The sequence below is a fragment of the Myotis daubentonii genome, chromosome 6 (genome assembly GCF_963259705.1).
Source record: "Myotis daubentonii chromosome 6, mMyoDau2.1, whole genome shotgun sequence".
Lineage (NCBI taxonomy): Eukaryota > Metazoa > Chordata > Mammalia > Chiroptera > Vespertilionidae > Myotis > Myotis daubentonii.
This window is the reverse complement of record NC_081845.1, coordinates 59,805,934-59,827,073: the sequence shown is the minus strand read 5'-3', so window position 1 is coordinate 59,827,073 and position 21,140 is coordinate 59,805,934. Positions and strand designations below refer to the sequence as shown.

The window sequence follows — 21,140 nt, the reverse complement described above, 5'->3', positions numbered from 1 at the left end:
TGTTCCCAGACCAGTCCATACATCAGTATCTACGTGCTAGGCCACGTGAGGCTATGAGCAAAAACTGAAAGAGCATTCACAGCACACTCCATAGAACATTAAGGCACCTACACATACTGCATTGCTTTTGACTTCTCAGATTGGAAGTTATAAAGGAGAGGTAAACCCAATTTGCCACAGACCACCAAGGTTTACAACTGTGAACTTTTAAGAATCAGGCAGAGTGTGGTAAAGTTGTTTGTGCTTAGCAAGGGTTTGTGGAAGAATGAGATGCTCGGAGAAAACAGAGTCTGGGAGAGCAGTGGGGATCCTTGGAGGAGAAATGTGGTATCCACTGAGGCTAGACTTGTTTTTGATCACAAGTAAGAAACCCCCTGTGACTCTCAGAAAACTCCAAAGGGAAAACTCAGGCTGAGGATCAGCATTATGCCGATGGGGAAATCTTAGTAGTCTTTAGGTGACCGAATGCACCTAGAGGCTCATGAGGTCTTGGGAAAACTTGCATACAGCTAGCATTTTCCTGGGCCCTTCAGAGCTAGGTGCAGGTGGATGTACCCACAGATGGGGGATGCTGCTCTCTGTGGTTTCACTTTCTGCAGTTTCAGTTACCTGCAGTCAACCAAGACCCCAAAATATTAAATTTCCTCAATCATCGACCATTGACAAGCTCAACCATGGACACCATCTGCTCCTGACATTCAACCATTGACATCGTCATGATTTAAAGATCCAGGGTCACCCCTAGCAGATGATCCTCTTTATAATATGCCATCAGGGCAATAGTAGCCTAAAGCTAAGTCACAGTGCCTATGTCATCACCTCACCTCTCATTACATAGGCATTTTATCATCTTAAATCATTACAAGAAGAAAGATGAGTACAGTACTACAAGATATTTTGAGAGAGACCACATTCACATAACTTTTTATTACAATATATTGTTATATTTTATTAGTTACTGTTAATCCCTTAATGTGCCTAATTTGTAAATTAAACTTTATCAGAGGTGCGTATGGATAGACAAAAATGTTGTGTACAAATAGAATACAATATTATCCATGGTTTCAGACACCCATTGGGGGTTTTGGAACGCTCTAGCCTGTTTTCACAGATTTTGTGTTCTAGTCATTGCTATGTAATGTGTCAAAACTTCTCTTGGTCATTGGAAAGAAACAGTGCTTATTTTCACAGCTCTCTCAGTACCTGTGACTTAGAATCTGGGACTGAACTTTAAAGCATTTGATGTAGATTTCCAGCAGATGCACTTAACTTCTGACAAGTTTTCAATCTGGAGCCATGTCTGAGGATACATTAAAAAAATATCCTACATCAGAGATGGAAGATCACTTAACTAGATGATCAAAAACTCTTAAGTCTGTTTTCATTGACCTCTGCCAAGTTAGGTCTTCCTTGTTCTGTATTTAGGTTCTTGATATTAGGGTGGCTAAATTAGCAAATCAGGACTCTGCCAGAAATGCACAAGAACAAGCCTGCTGATATCCCATTTATCAATAAAGGGCTGTGATGTTGGAGCCCTTGCAGTGTGCAGGTTCGCTCACATAAAGCAGAAAAACAAATTTAACACTATTTAGTAGTGTTAGCATGGCATATCTTTTTACATTCTTTTACTTTTATCTTATTTGTCTTCATACTTAAAGTGGGTTTATTGCAGGCAGAAGATAGTTGATACTTGGGATTTTTTATTAAATACAAAAATCTCTATCCTTTTAGGAAGTGTTTTTTGATCATGTACAATTAATGTGATTTATATAATTGGATTTAAATTTCATTTTCTATTTTTTCTGTTTTTCTTATCTGTTCTTTTTTCCTCATTTGTGATTTTCTGCTTCATTTTGGATTTATTGAACATTTTAATTTTTCCTATTTTCAATGATTAGCTATAACTTTTGTTTTGTTTTTGCTTTTTAGTGGCTGCTTTACAGTTTCTAGCAACACCATCCAAGATATAAAATGTGAGCCACATATATAATTTGTAACTTTTCTTTTTTACATATATACATGTCTTTTATTGATTTCAGAGTTTTCAAAGGAAAGAAAGGAGACCTGAAGAATATTATTTGTAGAAAAAAGAATTGGTGGGATAGTAAATTCCTTCCTACTAAAGGCAGTGTTATATGCAGTGGTGCAAAGGTGGTGATTAGCCAATCATTTTGCTCTGCTCAGGTAAAAATACATAGCCAGCAGGTATGGAAACATTTATTAAGTAAGGGAGGGCTTTCATGGTGGCTAGCCAGAGCTGGGAAGGCGAGGGTTCTAACAGCAGCTTTGGAGTTACCAAGGGACAGCTGCAGCTAGTTTCCAGCACACACACACACACACACACACAAAACCCAACAACTGTCCTACCAGCGCGCATGTCACGATGCTGGTACAACAGACTTCTCTTTGTCTTAGATCGCAAAGCCACTTAGCAGAGCCCCGCACGGGGGTAGATTACTCGAAAAGTGACCTTTCTCTGATGATTCTTGAGCCCGTAAGTGAGACAGGCTCGGAGGATGAGGGGCTGATGAGCAATCGTGAAGGGCGAGTTCTGCGCACAATTCTGACAAAGGACAGGCCGTGGCTTGGAGGCAAGCATGGAATCACTAAGGGTAGTAGAAGGGCACCAGTGGGAGCTGACACAGGCACTGAGATCTTGAGCTGGCAGCAGGGCTGCGCAGTGAACCATCCTTTCTAGCCACCTCCTCCCTAAGCCCGGCAGTGAGGAGCGCCGCGGACGCAGGAATGGGGTGGCGGTCAGAGAGAAGGACTTGCTCTCAGGGCACCTTTGAGGTGCACCCGCGGGGAGCAGCATCCCCGCCCCTGTTTTCCTCTCCCCGGGTATCTCCGCCCAGGGGTGGCTCCCGCCGGGACAAAAATCTGGCTGATTAAGCCGGAAGGTGCAGGAAAGCCGGCCACCAGGCGCCTGCGGACAACCAGCAACTAAGAACCCAGCGCAGCAGCGGAGGCGTTCCCGCAAGGACCCTCCCTGGCCAGGACGCACGGATCGTAGAGGAAGGGGCGGTGCCGACGCACACGAACCAATCACGACAGACGCTTCCACGTGACCACCATCGACCAATAGGCGGTCGTGGCATTAGCAGCGGGGAAATTCAAACGTGTTTACGGAGTGGGATTTGGAGTCCTTTTCTCCCGGCCTCGGCTTTCGGGCGGGGAGTTCGGCCTCGCGAATGCACCGGGGAACGGCGGCGGCCTGTGAATAGGGCGGGTCGGTAAGTGATGGGGGCGAGGCGGAAGCAGCTCAGCGGGGTAGACCACGTAGGGCGCGGCTGGAGGAGCTGGAGGGGGACGGGAGGCCTTGCTGCCTCCGCCAGTCCGCAGGGTGTTGCCGGAGAATTAGTTCAGTCCCGGAAGCCAGAGGTGGGTGTGGACCTCGCTGGGAAGAGGGCCCGGCGGGGCCCCGGCTTGGGGAGAGTTTGGTCGCCCGAGATCGTCTCCCAAAAGACACTTCCTTTCCCGTGTTGTGTTTTAGAACAGGGAGAGGAGATGGTGGCTGTGTTCTGACAGTTACCTCTTGAACCTGACTTGAAGAGGTGATACCTAGAGGCTCAGTTAATCGCCCCCTTTCCCTATTAAACTCGAGGTCACTGGCGGCATTGGTATCAATGACCCGGGGTTAGTGGGTTGATGTTTGAGAACGACAAAGATGAGATCGACGGGAAGACAGCAGATAACTTTGTTGACCAAACATCACCACCATGCAGATGAGCAAGTGCTCAGTATTGTATGAATATAGTAGGTTCTTGATATTAGAGTGACTAAATGAGCAAATCAGGACTCTGCCAGAAATGCACAAGAACAAGCCTGCTGATATCCCATTTATCAATAAAGGGCTGTGATGTTGGAGCCCATGCCGTGTGCAGGGTCGCTCACATAAAGCAGGTGACTTAAATAATGGTTATTCACATTACCAAAAGGAGTCTTCGCATGTCTATATGTCGCTACCAGAATCCAAACAAACAGTCCATCCCATTTTCTTAAATGTCAGCATTTGCAAATGGCCCAGAGAAAATAATTCTGGAAAAAGACTTAAAGGAAGGCATTCAGTATATAGAAGGAAAAAAATGTAATGTTTGTAAGGAGGGGCAGCAATTTCTGTGTTGTGCAGTGGAAGTTCTGTTAGGAAGAAAACAGTAATTAGCCTATGGATAACCTTGCTGACAAATGTCAAATAAATGCATTTTTATGCACATAGCTTCACAAATACTACCTCCATTGGTGTTAACATGTGTTCACAGAGTAATACTTTAGTCTTCTAGGTTCTAAAAGTCTAGTTGCAGCGTTTTCTTCTCTTTAATGCTAGTTAATACAGGAATTATGACTAGTTCAATTTTTTTTCTTAGATATGGAGGCCGAGGATTTAAGTGGCAGAGAACTGACAATTGATTCAATAATCAACAAAGTGAGAGATTTTAAAAATAAATTTAAAAATGAAGACCTTACTGATGAGTTAAGCTTGAATAAAATATCTTCCTCTTCTGATACCACAGGTGAGTTTATTTTTTAGAGTGCCCTCTAAGGTAAAGGAATAAAAAGTTAACTACTGTATGTTCACATAATGTACTTTTCTCAGTAATTGATACTTACCAAATAGAGTACTGTACAAATACTCTATATTTTAACCCTTTTGTCTGGACATACTCCCACAATATTAAAAAAAAAACAACACAACTTATCCTTTATTACAGTGTACCCAGAGGTAGTTTTCTTAACTCCCCAATTATTGTCAGCTGTTATTTCTGCTGATATACTTGCTATCAATTGATGTACTATTTTTGTTTTCATTCCTTTTTTGCTGCAAACAAAAGTCTCACCAATCTTAATAAAGTTGTGTATAATTTAAAATCAAACACCCAGTTTTTGATTTGGAGAGTCTTCCTATTACTCCCTTGACCTTTTCCTTTTTCCTTTCTCCTGGCTTCCCTGCTATCTCTCCCATATGCTAGACCAGCTCTTATTCCAGTCCCTTTTCTCTTACCCTCTGCCATAAATGAACACCACTCCCCCAATATCTGCTTATTCTGAACTCCTTTAGGTCCTTGTTCAAATGTCAACTCTCCCATTTAAAATAGTAACCTGCAGGGGTGGGAATGTGTCCTCTTTCTCCCTTTCCTGTTATTTTTCTTCCTAGCACTAACCACCTTATATCTGACTTACTCGTGTGTTTATTGTGTCTCTCCACTAGAGTGTGAGCTCGCCGAGGACATGGTTTTTATCTGTTTTGTTATATTTACACAGCTTAAAATGGTGCCTGGCACATAGTAGGCACTTAAATATTTACTGACTGATGAGTGAGTGAAAGTGCCCAGATTTTAATACCCAACCATTATGAAAAGTATTAGCTCACAAGCCTAATTTACTACATTCAGATTGTTGAGGTCATTTGAAAACTGACCTTTAGTTAAGTTTGTCATATCTATTCCAAATGTTACATGGATGAAGGATTGAAAATAAATGGAAGAACCTGTAATCTCTTCATGATAGCAGATCATATTTACTTGAAACAACCCCGAAACTAATCGTTTTGGTGTTAAGCAAATTCTTAGTGGAATACCACCATATTTTATTATGTGTGTTTAAAAAGAGCTATCAAAGCTTGTACACCAAATTAGATGAGTTCTTATTTAAAACCCTCAGCTTACTCAAACTTGTAAATACTTAACATATATTGATAATTGGGATGTACAACATTAGATTAAGGATTGAGGCAGACTCAAAGATGCTTAAAACCATGGTTTCTAGATGAGAACTTATTAAAGCACTATGCTGTATGTAATGTTTTTGGCAACAAATAAATACTAGCACAATAAATACAATGCTTCAAGTGCGGAATGGAGGTAGAATGGGATACTCAGAGGCATGAGGACTGCCTCTAATTTGCAAACTAATTTGTTAGGAAAGCAATGGGAGGCAAAACTAGAAAATGAAGTTAAGAGCAGATCAGATTAAATTAAAAATAAAGCAAAATTATGAATGTGCTATGTTTTAATAGAAAGCAAAAACAGTAATTTTGTTAGCAAAAGTAAAGAGTTAGTCCTTGTCAAAGGTAACTGAAACTGATGGAAGGAAAGATAGTTTCCTAGAATTTAATCATGTTCACTAGTGATTAAAGTATTGTAAACGGGAGACTGACAATCCAATTTTTTTTTAATAATTTATTGTTGAAAGTATTATATATGTCCCTCTGTTTTCCCCCATTGACCCCCTCCAGTCACCCCTTCTTCTCCTCTTAGGCCTTCAGCACCCTATTGTCTATGTCCATGGGTTATGCATATATGTATATAAGGTCTTTGGTTGATTACCTCCCACTTCCCACCTTCCCTCTGAGATTCCATACTCTGTTCCATGCTTTTGTGTCTCTGGAGATAATGTTGGATTAAAAAAGGTTACAATAGAAATGGGGTAATAAGTTTCTAAGTTTTTAATGAATAAGTAATGAATTTTCTAAGCAAGTTGGTACAGGTGGTGGTGGGAGAGCCTTAGGTTATCTTTGAATAGTTAGGATTTTAAAGTAGAATTATGCTATAGCATAAAATTTTCTTAGATTACATATGGTTTTTTAAAATTACTTATAAATAACATTTATTTCCACTTTTTTCCTTCAAAATACCTAACTTTTTAGGGTACAATATAACCTCATTAAAGATATCAATGCAATAAATAAGTTGCTGATATTTACACCAATTGTTAAAGTTTTTAAAAAGAGTTTTAAGGAGTTTATGTACATTGATATTGAGAGTATAACTGTAATTTGAAGGAAAAGTGCAATTTGGCATTTGTTTTTATGTCTTTCTTTTGATATGGCATATTTTGTTTCTGTTATTCAGATAATTCAGGAACTGTTAACCAAATTATGATGATGGCGAATAACCCAGAGGACTGGTTGAATTTGTTGCTCAAACTAGAGAAAAACAGTTTCCCGCTAAATGATGTCCTTTTAAATAAATTGATTGGTCGTTACAGTCAAGCAATTGAAGCACTTCCTCCAGATAAATATGGTCAAAATGAGAGTTTTGCTCGAATTCAAGTCAGATTTGCTGAATTGAAAGCGTAAGTATTAATATTTTAACTATATTTAACTAACTACATTACATAGCTATATTAGAAAAAAGTAAAATGAAAGCACATCAGGATTACTTGGAAGAAAATTAATATATTGTTTTGCTTATAATTAGCAAGTGAATAATGTAAACTCTCTTTACTATGTACATATCTCAACAAGTTTCCTATTCTTAACTGCCTAAAAAGATTTTTAAAAATAACCTATTAGTATTTAATCTTACATACAGGAAACATAATACTCCATGGCTTTTGGCAAATAAAATGAAGAATCATCAAACTTAGGTAGCTGTGTCCTTTTTCTTAAAATTTTACTCTGGAATCTTTATTACAGTATTCAAGAGCCAGATGATGCACGTGACTACTTTCAAATGGCCAGAGCAAACTGCAAGAAATTTGCTTTTGTGCATATATCTTTTGCACAATATGAACTATCACAAGGTAATTTGAAATATCTAGTCCAAATTTTAAGTAAAAGATAACTTCTTTTATAACGCATCCTAATATTACATCATATATATGAAGTAGGAATTTGAGGCAAAAGATACGAAAGTTGATCAGATGAGATTATGGGGGAAGAATCCCACCTAAGTGGAAATGCGGAGAATATTTGTTATACTAGGTCTTCCACTTGTAAGGAGTAATCCAGGGAAATAAGCATGAGCATCATCTTTGTGTTTATTTAGATTCAGGAAAAGTCTAAAGGAAAGTGGCTTCTTCACTGAGTATTTGTGGGATGAAGGATACAAGATATTTAAGCTATAGCTTAGATAAGCTTTTCTTATGTTATGGTTTCATAGCACTGAAATATACATCAAACTATAATTGTAACATTAATTGGTAGTTCCCCTTTAGAAAAAAAATTGTAAACTGCTGTAAAAGCTTATATTTTTTGCTCACCTGCCTCTTCATATAAATAGGACCAGGGGTAATCTCTTCCTCAGACATTTTTAGCCTGGCCATTCAGTCTCTCATTTTCTGGGGCTTCTGGATCTACCCTTAGTCTATCCTTTTGGCCATATGTTCCTATTTTCCCTCAGCCTTCTTTTTGCTCCATCCCTGATCCCTTTTATTGCCAGATACACACATTATCACTATTGGTTTGGCTCAACCAGAATCTCCATGATAGTTCCCAAAGCAGTGCTCAATAACTGGAGAGTGTTCTCTAGGGTTGAGGTTGGAGAAAAGGACTGTGCAAACGCCATGCTTATTAAAGAAAGTTTGGTCAGGCCTTTAAAACCTGTATCTTTCCTTCATGCTACCTAAATAATTTTTGAGATATTATGGCCTATCAGTAGCAACTATAAATTTTACATCTTCAGAACACATTCTATATAATAAAAGGCTAATATGCAAATTGACCGAATGGCAGAACGACCAATCGCTATGACGCGCACTGGCCACTAGGAGGCAGACGCTCAACGCAGGAGCTGCCCCCTGGTGGTCAGTGCACTCCCACAGGGGGAGCGTCACTCAGCCAGAAGCTGGGCTCACAGCTGGCAGGTGCAGGGTGGTGGCAGGAGCTTCTCCTGCCTCCGCTGCAAGTGCTAAGGACCCCTTAGGGGAATGTCTGACTGCCAGCTTAGGCCCACTCGGGGCCTCTAGTAAATATTGAAAATCCCAGATTTTGATCTGTAAAAAAGAAATACACTTTACCTATACCACTGCAATATAGTAATAACCTCAAGGTAAAAATTGTGATTATTTTGAACAGGCTTAATGAATAGGCTTTCAGGAAATAATGCAACATCTCTGAAATATCGTGTGTAGTTTGGTGTTCATAGGAGTGGAGGACATTCAGTAGTTTTTATCAGATTGTCATATGGGTCTATGAGCTCTCTAATTACTAGTTATCTAAGCCTTTTTTGTTTGCTATCCTAAAATGTTCAGTACATGAAATTCTGTCACTACTCTCAATAAATGTAGACTTAACCACTATGAAATCCTATATAATAAAGAGCTAATATGCAAATGGTTGTCACACCCTCACGCTATAAGGTCATAACGGCTCAGACACTCAACACTGCGGGGAGAGGAATGTGGACCAGCCAGGCACAAATGAGCTCACAAGAGAGGAATGGGGACCAGCCAGGCACAAATGAGCTCGCGAGAGAGGAATGGGGAACAGCCAGGCTGCGGCCCAAGAGAGGGATAAGCCGCCTGCCCCACATTCCCGGGCGCCTGTGGCTGCGGCCCAGGTGAAGCTGCCCACCCACGGTCCCCTGCGGCTGCAGCTGGCCCGGGTGAAGCCGGCCCTGGTCCTGGGTGCCTGTGGCCGGCCAGAGGGAGGGAAGCCGGGCTACCGGGTGCCTGTGACCAGCTGGAGGAGGGAATCCTGGGTCCCGGGTGCAGGGTGAGGCAGAAGCGGTTAGGGGCGATCAGGCCAGCAGGGGAGCAGTTAGGGGCGATCAGGCAGGCAGGCAGGTGAGTGGTTAGGAGCCAGCTGTCCCAGATTGTGAGAGGCAGTCGGACATCCCCCAAAGGGTCCTGGGTTGGAGAGAGTGCAGGCCGGGCTGAGGGACCACCCCCCCCCCCCCCCCCCATAAATTTCGTGCACTGGGCCTTTAGTATATTTATATTCTTAAAACTTATAAACTGTCTGAAGTTAGAGGCAATCTCTTAATCATGTTAATACCTTAAGTGCCAAATTCATAGCATAGCTTAGTGGCTCCCATAAATGTTAAAAACACATTCTATAAGATACATGATGTATATATTGTAGTGTTTATAAACAAAACAGTTGACTAAATAGATTGGGTAATTTTTCAGCTGAAATAAATTTCTTTGGTAATTTATCTGTAGTTATTTTTGCATTTTTGGGGTGGTGTAGCTAGGTCTGATAGCTAAAGATTAGCTATCATTACTTTATCATTACTTTTTTTTCCCCCACAAGAATCCTTTTGATGGAGAATTCCTGCCGGGGTCCAACCCCAGCAGGTCCAGGGGTCCCCAAAGGTGTAGACGGAGTCGGCGAAGAAGGAAGGACACGGAGACAGTGTTCAGTTGATCAGCAGCCTAGCCAGGATCTCCAGCCAAGTTCTGGTCTCGATCTCCAGAGAGGTTCTGGTTAGGATCTCCAGCCAGGTTCCGTGTCCATGTTCTCTTGCTAGGTTCTCCAGCCAGGTTCAGTCACCAGGTTCTAGTCAGGCTCTCCTGCCAATCTCCGCAGTCAGGTTCAGTCCAGGATCCCCTGCCATGCTCTCTCGCCAGGCTCTGCCTCCAGGCTCCGGGGCCAGTCCCTGTCCAGGATCCTCCGGCATGCTTTCTCCAGCGAAGTTCTTCTGTCTCTAGAGAACGTTCTGTGTAGGTTCTGTGCCTAGGCTCTGTCTCTATTGGTCCTGTCTTCCAAGCCCTGTGTTCTAAGTTCTGAGTTCTAAGTTCTGTCTCTTTCTGTCTTGTTACATCTGTATTTATACCAGTTGATTCAATCCTATCAATCTCTATTCCAAAGGTTAGGGCGTTTCTTATCTCCATTCCAGGGAGTAAAGATTATGTAGCTTAAGCATGATTGTTCGTAGTTAAAGTGATTAATTACCCGCCTGGCACTTAGTTGAGGGGTTTTATTCCCTCCCTAAATTCAGGGGAAAATCCCTACCTGGGGAAACAACCTTTCTCAGAGGTGACCTTGGTTAAAACACATAGTGCCAAGAAGGTGAGCAAACATATTAAGAAAAGTATGCCATATATGCCAGGTCCCTTGAAACAGCAAGCATGGACCGGCTCCCGGCAAATTCCCTTTAGCAAAAGATGTCAACTTTTTCTTAATGATGGAATGTCATGAATGATCACTATTATACTGCATTGTAACAGATTGATGCTCTTGGGACTATTATAATCTCTAGGGCTTAGTTTTCCCTTTGCCTAAATTCCCTGAGGGTCCTAAGGTGTCTCCACTTTATAACTGCTTTGTTATACTTCTTTTACTTCTGAAAATGGACAGTGGTTATACACTAATACATAATTACACCAGTCACATATTACACAAGTTAACCATTTGACATGAATTGTTTATCAGGTTAGGTTGCTTATTTGCTTATGAAATGAAGCTCAAGAGACTTGAAATGAGTGTTTTTGCCTAAAGCTTTTTAATTTTTTTCAAGGTCCTGACGAATAAGAATCTGGAGAGTGAAGATGGCTGCACTAAAATAACAATCATTTTTTACTTCGTTAGGTAATATCAAAAAAAGTAAGCAACTTCTTCATAAAGCTGTAGAATGCGGGGCAGTACCACTACAAATGCTGGAAATTGCCATTCAGAATTTAAACCTTGGAAAAAAGCAGCTGCTTCCAGAAGAGGAAAAGAAGAGTTTATCAGGTAAATGTATTAATGTATGCTGATACTTTTCTGCAGCTGATTACCTATGAGAAAGGATTAAGGTTAGTATTTTATAGAAAAATATTGTGTAGAATGGTCACAATATAAGTTTAAATTTCAGATTTAAAGGAGGTAAGGCATTTAGAAGTAATGAAGTGTTTACTTTTATGTGGGATATTTTGTTGTTGATCACACTGTCACTGGAAACACTTTAAAAACAACTCAATCTAAGCAGGAGAATCACTTTTTGTGTTTGGAAATAGGACATGTCTTTATCCTGGGGAAACAATTATGTGATTATGAAACAGTTATTAAATATAGTTGAGAATGTCTTCATATCTGCATATCTTACTTAGGGACAGATCTCTGAATTGACTTTAAATATTCTTACTTGTGAGATTACATTTTTGTGTATTCCATATGTCTTTACAAATTTAATCACAATTTCAAAAATTTTACAGCATTACCAGTATTAAGTGCGCAAGAATCATTCCCCAATTCACTTGGACATTTACAGAATAGAGACATCAGCTGTGATTCCAGAGGACAGACTACAAAAGCCAGGTTTTTGTACGGGTGAGGAAACTGAACCAGTATTTTATTTATTTTATTTTATTTTATTTTTTTATATTTTTTATTGCTTAAAGTATTACAAAGGGTATTACATATGTGTCCTTTTTTTTTTCCCCTGCCCTTGACAATCCCCTGGCCTCCCTTCCCCCCCAGTGTCTTATGTCCATTGGTTATGCTTATATGCATGCATACAAGTCCTTCGTGAACCAGTATTTTAAATGCTCATCATACATTTATATTATTTATATGTTTACATACATGTTTTCATGTAAAGTGATAACAGTGTTTAGCAGTTAATGAAGATGCATATTTTAATGTTACTTTTTTTTAAATTGGGGGTATTTTCTTTCTGTTTAGAGAGAACGTGCCCCCTCCAGATGCAGACATAGGTCATCGAAATCCCTTAAGACAAACAAACAAAGCTAAACGGGTGAGTTTTAATTTACTTTGATTAAGCTGGTAGTGGTAAGGTCTTTGTTTATTTCCTAGTTGGTCACTTAATCTTTCAAAACATTTTTAGTCATGTCCATTTGGAAGAATCCCAGTTAATCTTCTAAATAGTCCAGATTGTCATGAGGAGACTGATGATTCACTTGTACCAAGATTTACAAAAAGGTATGTTTCGGTTTTAAGTTTTTACTTTGTTTTTAAGATGGATGGCAACATGGTCTTAAAGTCTTTTACTGCATAATAGTAATTATGATTAAAATTTGATTTAGTATGAAAGGTCACCAAATCTCTAAATGTCAGAGACAAAGAAATGAGTGAAGAATATTACTATTTTGCTTTTTCACTTATAAAAATTATTCATTAGCCCTGGCAGGTAATCTCAGTGGTTAGAGTGTCGGCCCACCCACCAAAGGGTCGTGGATTTGATTCCCAGTCATGGGCACATAACTGGGTTACAGGTTCGATTCCAGGCCCCAGTCGGGGTGCATGCGGGAGGCAACCAATCAATGTGTCTCTCTCACATTGATGTTTCTCTCTGTTCATTCCTCCCTTACACTCTCTAAAAATCAATGGAGAAAATATCCTCAGGTGAGGGTTAACAACATGAAAAGGATAATTTAAAAAAATAAAAATATTCATTAAAGGAACTATTAAAATACAGGAAACATAAAGGAAAAATCGTTAAGACACTTGAAGCTTAAAAGATTATGCAAACATCCCCAAACTGTTGTTTGAACATTTCTCACTTGAATCGGTAGCCTTTCTGATAAGAGTTTCTTCCTAGTGTGTATTTAGAAGTCTCCATAGCAGGAGTGAAGGAAGCCTGGAAATGATTTCTTTTCCAGCCATCATTGGGAAGGAAGATGAATTCATTCATTTGCTTCAGAGGCTAGGGGATCAAGAAGTGGAGCAGAGTAGGTAGAGATAAAATGTTGTTTATTACATCCTTCTTCTTTCTGCTTGCATGTTTATTCCCTTGAAAGAAATGTGGATCTACTTTCTAGTTTAGCTAAGGGACTTCTTCTGGACTATTCCTAACTCTAATCACTATATAACAACATTTCTATTTGAAAAGTCTCTTTGGATTCCAGAGAATCACTTGGCAAGTAAACTTTAGAAACACAATTGATTGTTTTTAGTTGGTATCTTCTAAAACTTCTATTATTCTTAGGGCTCAACACATATTAAAAGAACATTTTGGTTGTCAGGTTAAGCTCCAGAATGTATTATCTTGTTATCTTCATTTCAGATATCTAGCTGAAGAATAGAGCATTGCTCATACTCCCAAGAAAACAAAAACAAACCAGTTATCTTCTTGCTTGTTATGATAGACTGTATGCTAGGCACTATGGAGGACCATAGTGGGTTTATAGTCTAGTTTCTATCCTTAAGCTATTTGCCATCTGAACTGGAGTTCTACCTATTGCTGTCCCTTTCTCCTTTCCCACAGTCACATCATAATTTCAATTGTTACTTATTACATAATGAATTATGTAATTACCTGCCAATCTCTATCACTATTTTAAAAATATATTTTTTATTGATTTCAGAGAGGGAGAGACAGATAGAAACATCAATTATCAGAGAAAACATCGATCAGATGCTTCCTGCATGCCCCCTACTGGTGATCAAGCCTGCAACCCGGGCATGTGCCCCAAAGGAATCGGACTGGTTCATAGGTCAGCATTCAACCATTGAGCCACACTGGCAGGGTCATCTATCACTTTTAAAAAATATATTTTTATTGATTTTTAGAGAGAGAGGAAGGGAGAGAGACACAGAGAGAAAATCATCAATATGAGAGCAGAACATTGATCAGCTACCTCCTGCCTATCCCCCACCAGGGAATCCAGCCCACAACTCAGGCATATGCCCTGACCGGGAATCAAACAAGCAGAACAGGCAACCTTTGGTGTATGGGACGATGCTCAACCAACTGAGCCACACAGGCCAGGGCCAATCTCTTATCAATTTTGTCATTGTTCAGCACCTAACTTAATCACATTTGTGCTAGAATCATGCTATTTTTAAAAATATCTTTCCAAGAGATTTTTTCCCAATTAAAAAATATATGGTTAAAAAGCCAACTTTAAAGTGGGGAAAAATAATATAGTATTGAAAACATTGACTTCAAATTAAATGTTAAAATTATTTTGTTTTGTGTGTAATAGACAGACCACTAGAACAGAATACCGAGAGGTGATTGTGCCTGGATCTAAATCAAGTGAAAATGATTCCTGTGAATTAAGAAATTTAAAGGTAATTCCCTTTTTGAATTTTTATATGGAGCAAGGGTTCCTGAGCCAGGGTTCACGGAGCTTTTTCTGTGAAAGGCAACTGATAGTTTATATGATATCTGTAACTGTTCCTGAAGCTCCTAGAGATGTAGGATCACTAAGGGGAAGTGGCATAGAAGTCCTGTACCCAGTCTTTCTCCAAGATTGAGGTGGAGATCAACTATTTCCTGGGGTAAATGAGGTAACACTTCATATGCATGTGCTTTAGCAGACTCGGTGGCCTGTGTTTGGGAATGGGTGGGGGAAATCATTCCCCCCAGCTTCAGTTTCTTGTGTGTTTAATCATATGATCTTGCAGGACATCTTCAACAAAAAGGAGAGAATAAGTTGTGATGAGAAGGGTGAGGTCTTAGTCTGATGCGCTGTTACGGCAGAGCAACTTGGTGGACTTCAGCAACAGGAAGTGTTAGTCTGTGGTGCACTGACTTTTAGGGGTTATACTATCCTTATTGAACTTGAGTTAGGCCCCTGGCACCACTACATAGGTCTTTTCAATTGTATACTCTTTATACCTCTTCTCTTTCATGGTGTTTGCTTTAAAATAATACTCCCTCTGTCCCATAATAATAGTAGCAAAAGAAAATAAATATAGAACGCAACATTTATTATCAAAAAACTAGATTAAATAAAACAATAAATTAAAAATAGTACTCCTAATTTTTATTTTGAGTGTTCAGATAGTTTCTGGATTTTTCAATAATTTCGTTACTGCATTTTAAACTTGTAGGTAGGATCCCTTGGCTGCGAAGCTTTGCTTTCCTTATATGCGTGAGCTTAAAGTTATTGGAGCCATCGTTCTTCATTGCTTCCAGCATAACCTGTTGAAGTGACAGAAACATATTATCCAGTATTTCGGGAGAAATATTATCAAAGGCTAATATGGTGCCTCTTCTGCTAAGGGGAATATATCTAAGTTTTTCAAGTTTTTCTCCATAATCTTTGCATTTACGTCCACAGTTTTGTTTTTTCAAAGAATCAACATTAGCATAAGATTCTCCTTGACAATTATTTTCCGAAGCATGTTTCCAAATTCTTGATATGGTCATTCTGTTGCACTTAAATTGTTTTGCAGCTAACGTAATTGCACCTTTCTGCAACTTTTCCTTTTTCTTTTGCTGCATCAAGAACTGGACAATCGCAACTCGATCTTTGCTTGAAAACTCTCTTTTTTTCATCTTACTTTTACAATGGGTTGATATTCAACTGAAATAAAACAATTGATTTCGATCAGTGGATGAAATTAGAAAAATAGTTATAATTCGTAATAATTAGATTAACCTAAAAATTGAAAGATGTGTCAAAACAAATGACAGATGTCATGAAACATTGATTTTGATTTAAGGTTTCACAATTTTGCGCTACAACATAACTTACAGCTGTATTTGCCAATAATTCCCATTTAAAATATTCACTTGCTACTATTATTATGGGACAGAGGGAGTAATTTTAACTAATCACAACTATCTTAGAGAAGAATGCAGTTTATTTAAAATTTTACTTTCTGGATTTAGAATAACTATCTTGGACTTACACAGACCTTAATTTTGACTAATGCTGTTATTTTTGGTGATAAAATATGACCATAGTAACAAAATAGTGAGTCATATTTTATGTTAGATTCAAACTTTCTAACCTCACTCTTTAAGTGAACATATTTTAGCAATTGATTAACATGCTCATTGAAATGAAATTGGCCGAAGGCCCACTGCATGGGAGAACATATTTGCCAATGTTATCTCCGATAAGGGTTTAATCTCCAAAATTTACGGGGAACTCATACAACTTAACAAAAGGAAGATAAACAATCCAATCAATAAATGGGCAAAGGACCTAAATAGACACTTTTCAAAAAAGAACATATAGAAAGCCAAGAGACATATGAAAACATGCTCAAAGTCACTAATCATCTGAGAGATGCAAATCAAAATAACAATGAGATACCATCTCACACCTGTCAGAGTGGCTATCATCAACAAATCAACAAATGACAAGTGCTGGAGAGGATGTGGAGAAAAAGGAACCCTCTTTCACTGCTGGTGGGAATGCAGACTGGTTCAACCACTGTGGAAAACAGTATGGGGTTTCCTCAAAAAATTAAAAATGGAACTGCCATTTGACCCAGTAATACCACTTCTAGGAATATATCCCAAGAAACTAGAAACACCAATCAGAAAGGATATATGCACCCCTATGTTCATAGCAGCACAATTTACAATAGCTAAGATATGGAAACAGTCTAAATGTCCATCAGCAGATGAGTGGATTAGAAAACTGTGGTACATCTATACAATGGAATGCTACGCTGGGGTAAAAAGGAAGCAACTCCTACCATTTGCAACAGCATGGATGGAACTGGAGAGCATTATGCTCAGTGAAATAAGCCAGTCAGTGAAAGAAAAATACCAAATGATCTCACTCATTTGTGGAATATAAAGACCATTATAAACTGATGAACAAAAATAGATACAGAGGCAAAGAAACATGGAACAGACTGTCAAACTACAGCAGGAAGGCTGGGGAGGGTTGAGGGGAGGTAAGAGATCAACCAAAGAACTTGTATACATGCATATAAGCATTACCAATGGATGCAAGACACTGGGGGGGGGGGGGGGAGGCCAGGGGAAGGTCAATGGGGAAAAAAAGGAGACATATGTACTACTATTTGTAATACTTTAAACAATAAAATAAAATTAAAATTAAAAAAAGAAAACAGATTAGCCAAATTTTTGGTTAGGGTCATTCCTATTGCTATAGTCAGTAATTCAGGAAGTTAATCTTTGCTAGGAGTTTGAGAGTCTGCATGTGATTATAACAGATTACTTCCCTAGCAGTATTTTCATAGAGATGAGACTTTAGTATATTGAACACTAAGACAAATTAGTACTACTACTGCTTATGAGACTTTTATTATTTATATCTTATTTTCATGTAGCCTGTTCAAAATATCCACTCCAAGGAACCTCTGGTGTCAGATGAGAAGAGTTCTGAACTTACTACTGATTCAGTAACCATGAAGAATAAAACTGAATCAAGTTCTCAAGGGAAATTAGAAGGTAAGAGTGATATAATAGACTTCTTTAATTAAGTAAAACTATACTTTGGCCCTGGCCAGTATAGCTTAGTTGGCTGGGCATCATCCTGTGCAATGAAGGGTTGCCAGTTTGATGCCCAGTCTAGGCACATGCTGGAGTTGTGGGCTCAATCCTTGGTAAGGGGCGTGCAGGATGCAGCCGATTGATGTTTTCATTTCACATCAATGTTTCTTTCCCTCTCCCTTCCTCTCTCTAAAGATCAATTAAAAGGAAAAAACACACACACACATTCAAAAGTAAAATAAAATTTAAAAAGAAAGCAAAACTACTTTGTTGTTTGTGAATGCTAACCAGCCACCTAATTGTGATAGGTGGTAATAAGACCTTGTATTTCAGTTGAATTATAAAGAGTGTATAAAAAGTATTGAATTCTGTGGCAAAGGAAATTTATTTATATAAAAGGTGCGTAAAGACAGGGAAAGTACCATGGAGCTGATTTATTTTTCTCAGTTGGCCTGACAAATACTTTCTGGAAAGGACACAGAAGCTGTTTTTAAATGACAATTCTTCTCTCCTCTGTAATTACATCGATTTTCCACTATATGAGTATTATGATAAATGTTCTAAGGATATGTAAATGAATGAACCAGAGTCCCAAGGATGTCACCTTGATGTCTAATAATGTTGAACATCTTTTTTTTTTTAAATCTTTATTTGGATATCTTCTTGTGAAGTACTTGTTGGCGTCTCTTGGCATTTTTTTCTGTTGGGTTTTCCTTCTTTTTCTCATTGATTTTTTTTTTTTTTTTATGTTTCTCTTATTTATTTATTTATTTATTTTTATTAATTAAATCTTTATTGTTCAGATTATTACATTTGTTCCTCTTTTTTCCCCCCATAACTCCCCTCCACCCAGTTCCCACCCTACCCTCCTCCCTCACTCCCCATCCACTGTCCTCATCCATAGGTACATGATTTTTGTCCACTCTCATTGATTTTTAGGAGATATTATATCACCTATACAGATCCTTTTGTTGGATATATGCATAATAAGTGACTTCACTCATGTGGTGAAGAATTTTGATGAAAAGAGGTTCTTAGTTATAATATATTTTAATTTATTAATCTTTTATTTTGTGGTGTGTGTTTTTTGTGTCTTCAAACAAATCTTTTCCTACTCTAAGATCAAAAACATAGTTCTATATATTTTATGTACAATCAAGTGTCAAGATCCTATTTTCCAATATGTTTATCTAGTTGATCTATCAGTGTTTATTGAAAAGGCCCTCTTTTCTCTCACTGAATTGTTGTAAATTAGGTGATCATGTGTGTGATGTGTGGTTTTAGATTCTTTTCTGTTCTGTAGTTCTTTTTATCTTCATGCTAATTCAGTACTATCTTATTTATTACAATAAGTCTTTAGATCTGTCAGAAAGTCTTCCAACTTTGTTCTCCTTCATATCTGTATTAATCTTCCAACTTTGTTCTTCTTAAAGGCTATTTTAGCTGTTCAGGGTCTTTGGATTTCCACATAGGTATTAGAATCTATCGGACTACATTTTTTAAATGGGATTTTGATTGAGATCTAATGGGAAAAACTCAGATCTTAACAGATAAATTTTCTAGTCTACTGACGCATTCATGTAAGTGGTCTTTAAAATATTGACATCGCCCTGCGGAGTCAAGGGTCCCAGGTTCGATTCTGGTCAAGGGCATGTACCTTGGTTGCGGGCACATCCCCAGTGGGGAATGTGCAGGAGGCAGCTGATCGATGTTTCTCTCTCATCGATGTTTCTAGCTCTCTGTCCCTCTCCTTTCCTCTCTGTGGGAAATCAATAAAATATATTTAAAAAAATAAATAAATAAAATAAAATATTGAGAGCACCGTTTTTCTGAATAGACATTTTGCTTATCTTGATAGAATTATTCCTAAATATTTGCTATTTTTTAATACTAAAATAAATGGGATCTTTAAGAAATTTGTATCCTTTAATTCTTTGTTGCTGGTATATAAAAAATACAACTGATTTTTAATTATTGATCTTAGATACAGTGACATTGCTAAATTCACTGAATAATTTTAATATTTTCTTATGGATTCTTGTTGTTTGAAAAACATGTAACATTTTTTTTCCTTCCAAATCTTTTAACTTTCTTTTCTAAGGTGTGCACTTAACACCTTCAGTATAATGATGAATAGAAGGCATGACAGGTGGCATTGTCTCATTGCATATTTTATTTATTTTTTTAAAATATATTTTATTGATTTCAGAGAGAAAGGGAAAGAGAGAGAGCTAGAAACATCAATGATGAGAGAGAATTATTGATCGGCTGCCTCCTGCATGCCTCATACTGGGTATCGAGCCTGGGCAACCCAGGCATGTGCCCTGACTCTGAATTGAATCAGTGACCTCCTGGTTCATAGACCAACGATCAACCACTGAGCCATGCCAGTCGGACTCATTCTATATTTTAGGGAAAAGCTTTCAATGTTACCCTCGTATGATAATTACTGTAGATTTTTTGTAGCTACTCTTTACCAAGTATCAAATCAGTGGGTTTTGCTTTACACCTGGATTATCATTAGTTTTTTGTAAGTGACTGGGTGTTGATTTTTTTTTAAATATATATTTTTATTGATTTCAGAGTGGAAGGGAAAGGGAGAGAGAGAGACAGAAACATCAATGATGAGAGAGAATCATTGATTGGCTGCCTCTTGCACATCCCCTACTGCAGATCGAGCCCACAACCTGGGCATGTGCCCTGACCAGGAATTGAACCAATGACCTTCTTCTGGTTCATAGGTCGACGCTCAACCACTGAGTCATGAGCCAAGCTGGCCTGGCATGGGTGCTGATTTTTTATTAAACTCTTCTGTGTTTATTGAGTTGGTCATATTTTTTCTTCTTTTTTCTGTTATGATAAATTGATTTACAAATGTTAAGCAAACTTTGCATTTTGGAACATATACAACTTGGTCATAATTTGCTATCCTTTTGTATATCAATTGCAAATATTTTGTTTAGAATTTTTGCATCTATTATGATAGGAATGGAATATTGATATTCATAGAATAGAAAATACGTTGTTAAGGCTCTTGTTCAAAAACCCTTAAAGTAAATTGCAGGGTAGTTTTAAGGTAAAATTTTTGTTAAAAAGTAGAAGTCTGTGAAAAGTGGTGAATTAGTTTCTTTTTATTAGTAAAAATTTATGGCATATACATGTTTTTATAATTTTTTACTTATTTATTTGCTTGCTTTTTGGTAAAGACCAGAAGAATTTAAATTTAAAATGGTGTCTGATGTAAAACCCTAATTAACTACTTAATAAGATAGCCATATTACAAGTTTATAAAATTGACTTGCTAAAAAAGCAAATTGTCAACAACTGGCC

The 21,140-nt window shown here is 38.2% G+C and overlaps 1 protein-coding gene across 1 annotated transcript in view; it reads left to right on the top strand.

The window, feature by feature from the left end:
- Positions 1–3,076: 3,076 nt before the first annotated feature.
- The window catches only part of TTK (TTK protein kinase), a 44,598-nt gene continuing 26,534 nt past the window's right edge, over positions 3,077–21,140 (top strand). The window contains exons 1-10 of the mRNA XM_059701123.1: positions 3,077–3,233; positions 4,365–4,511; positions 6,849–7,071; positions 7,415–7,521; positions 11,252–11,395; positions 11,857–11,971; positions 12,326–12,398; positions 12,489–12,583; positions 14,590–14,677; positions 17,648–17,768. Coding sequence (XP_059557106.1) covers positions 4,367–4,511; positions 6,849–7,071; positions 7,415–7,521; positions 11,252–11,395; positions 11,857–11,971; positions 12,326–12,398; positions 12,489–12,583; positions 14,590–14,677; positions 17,648–17,768 — 1,111 coding nt within the window. The 5' untranslated portion in view covers positions 3,077–3,233; positions 4,365–4,366. The remainder of the gene's footprint in view (positions 3,234–4,364; positions 4,512–6,848; positions 7,072–7,414; positions 7,522–11,251; positions 11,396–11,856; positions 11,972–12,325; positions 12,399–12,488; positions 12,584–14,589; positions 14,678–17,647; positions 17,769–21,140) is intronic.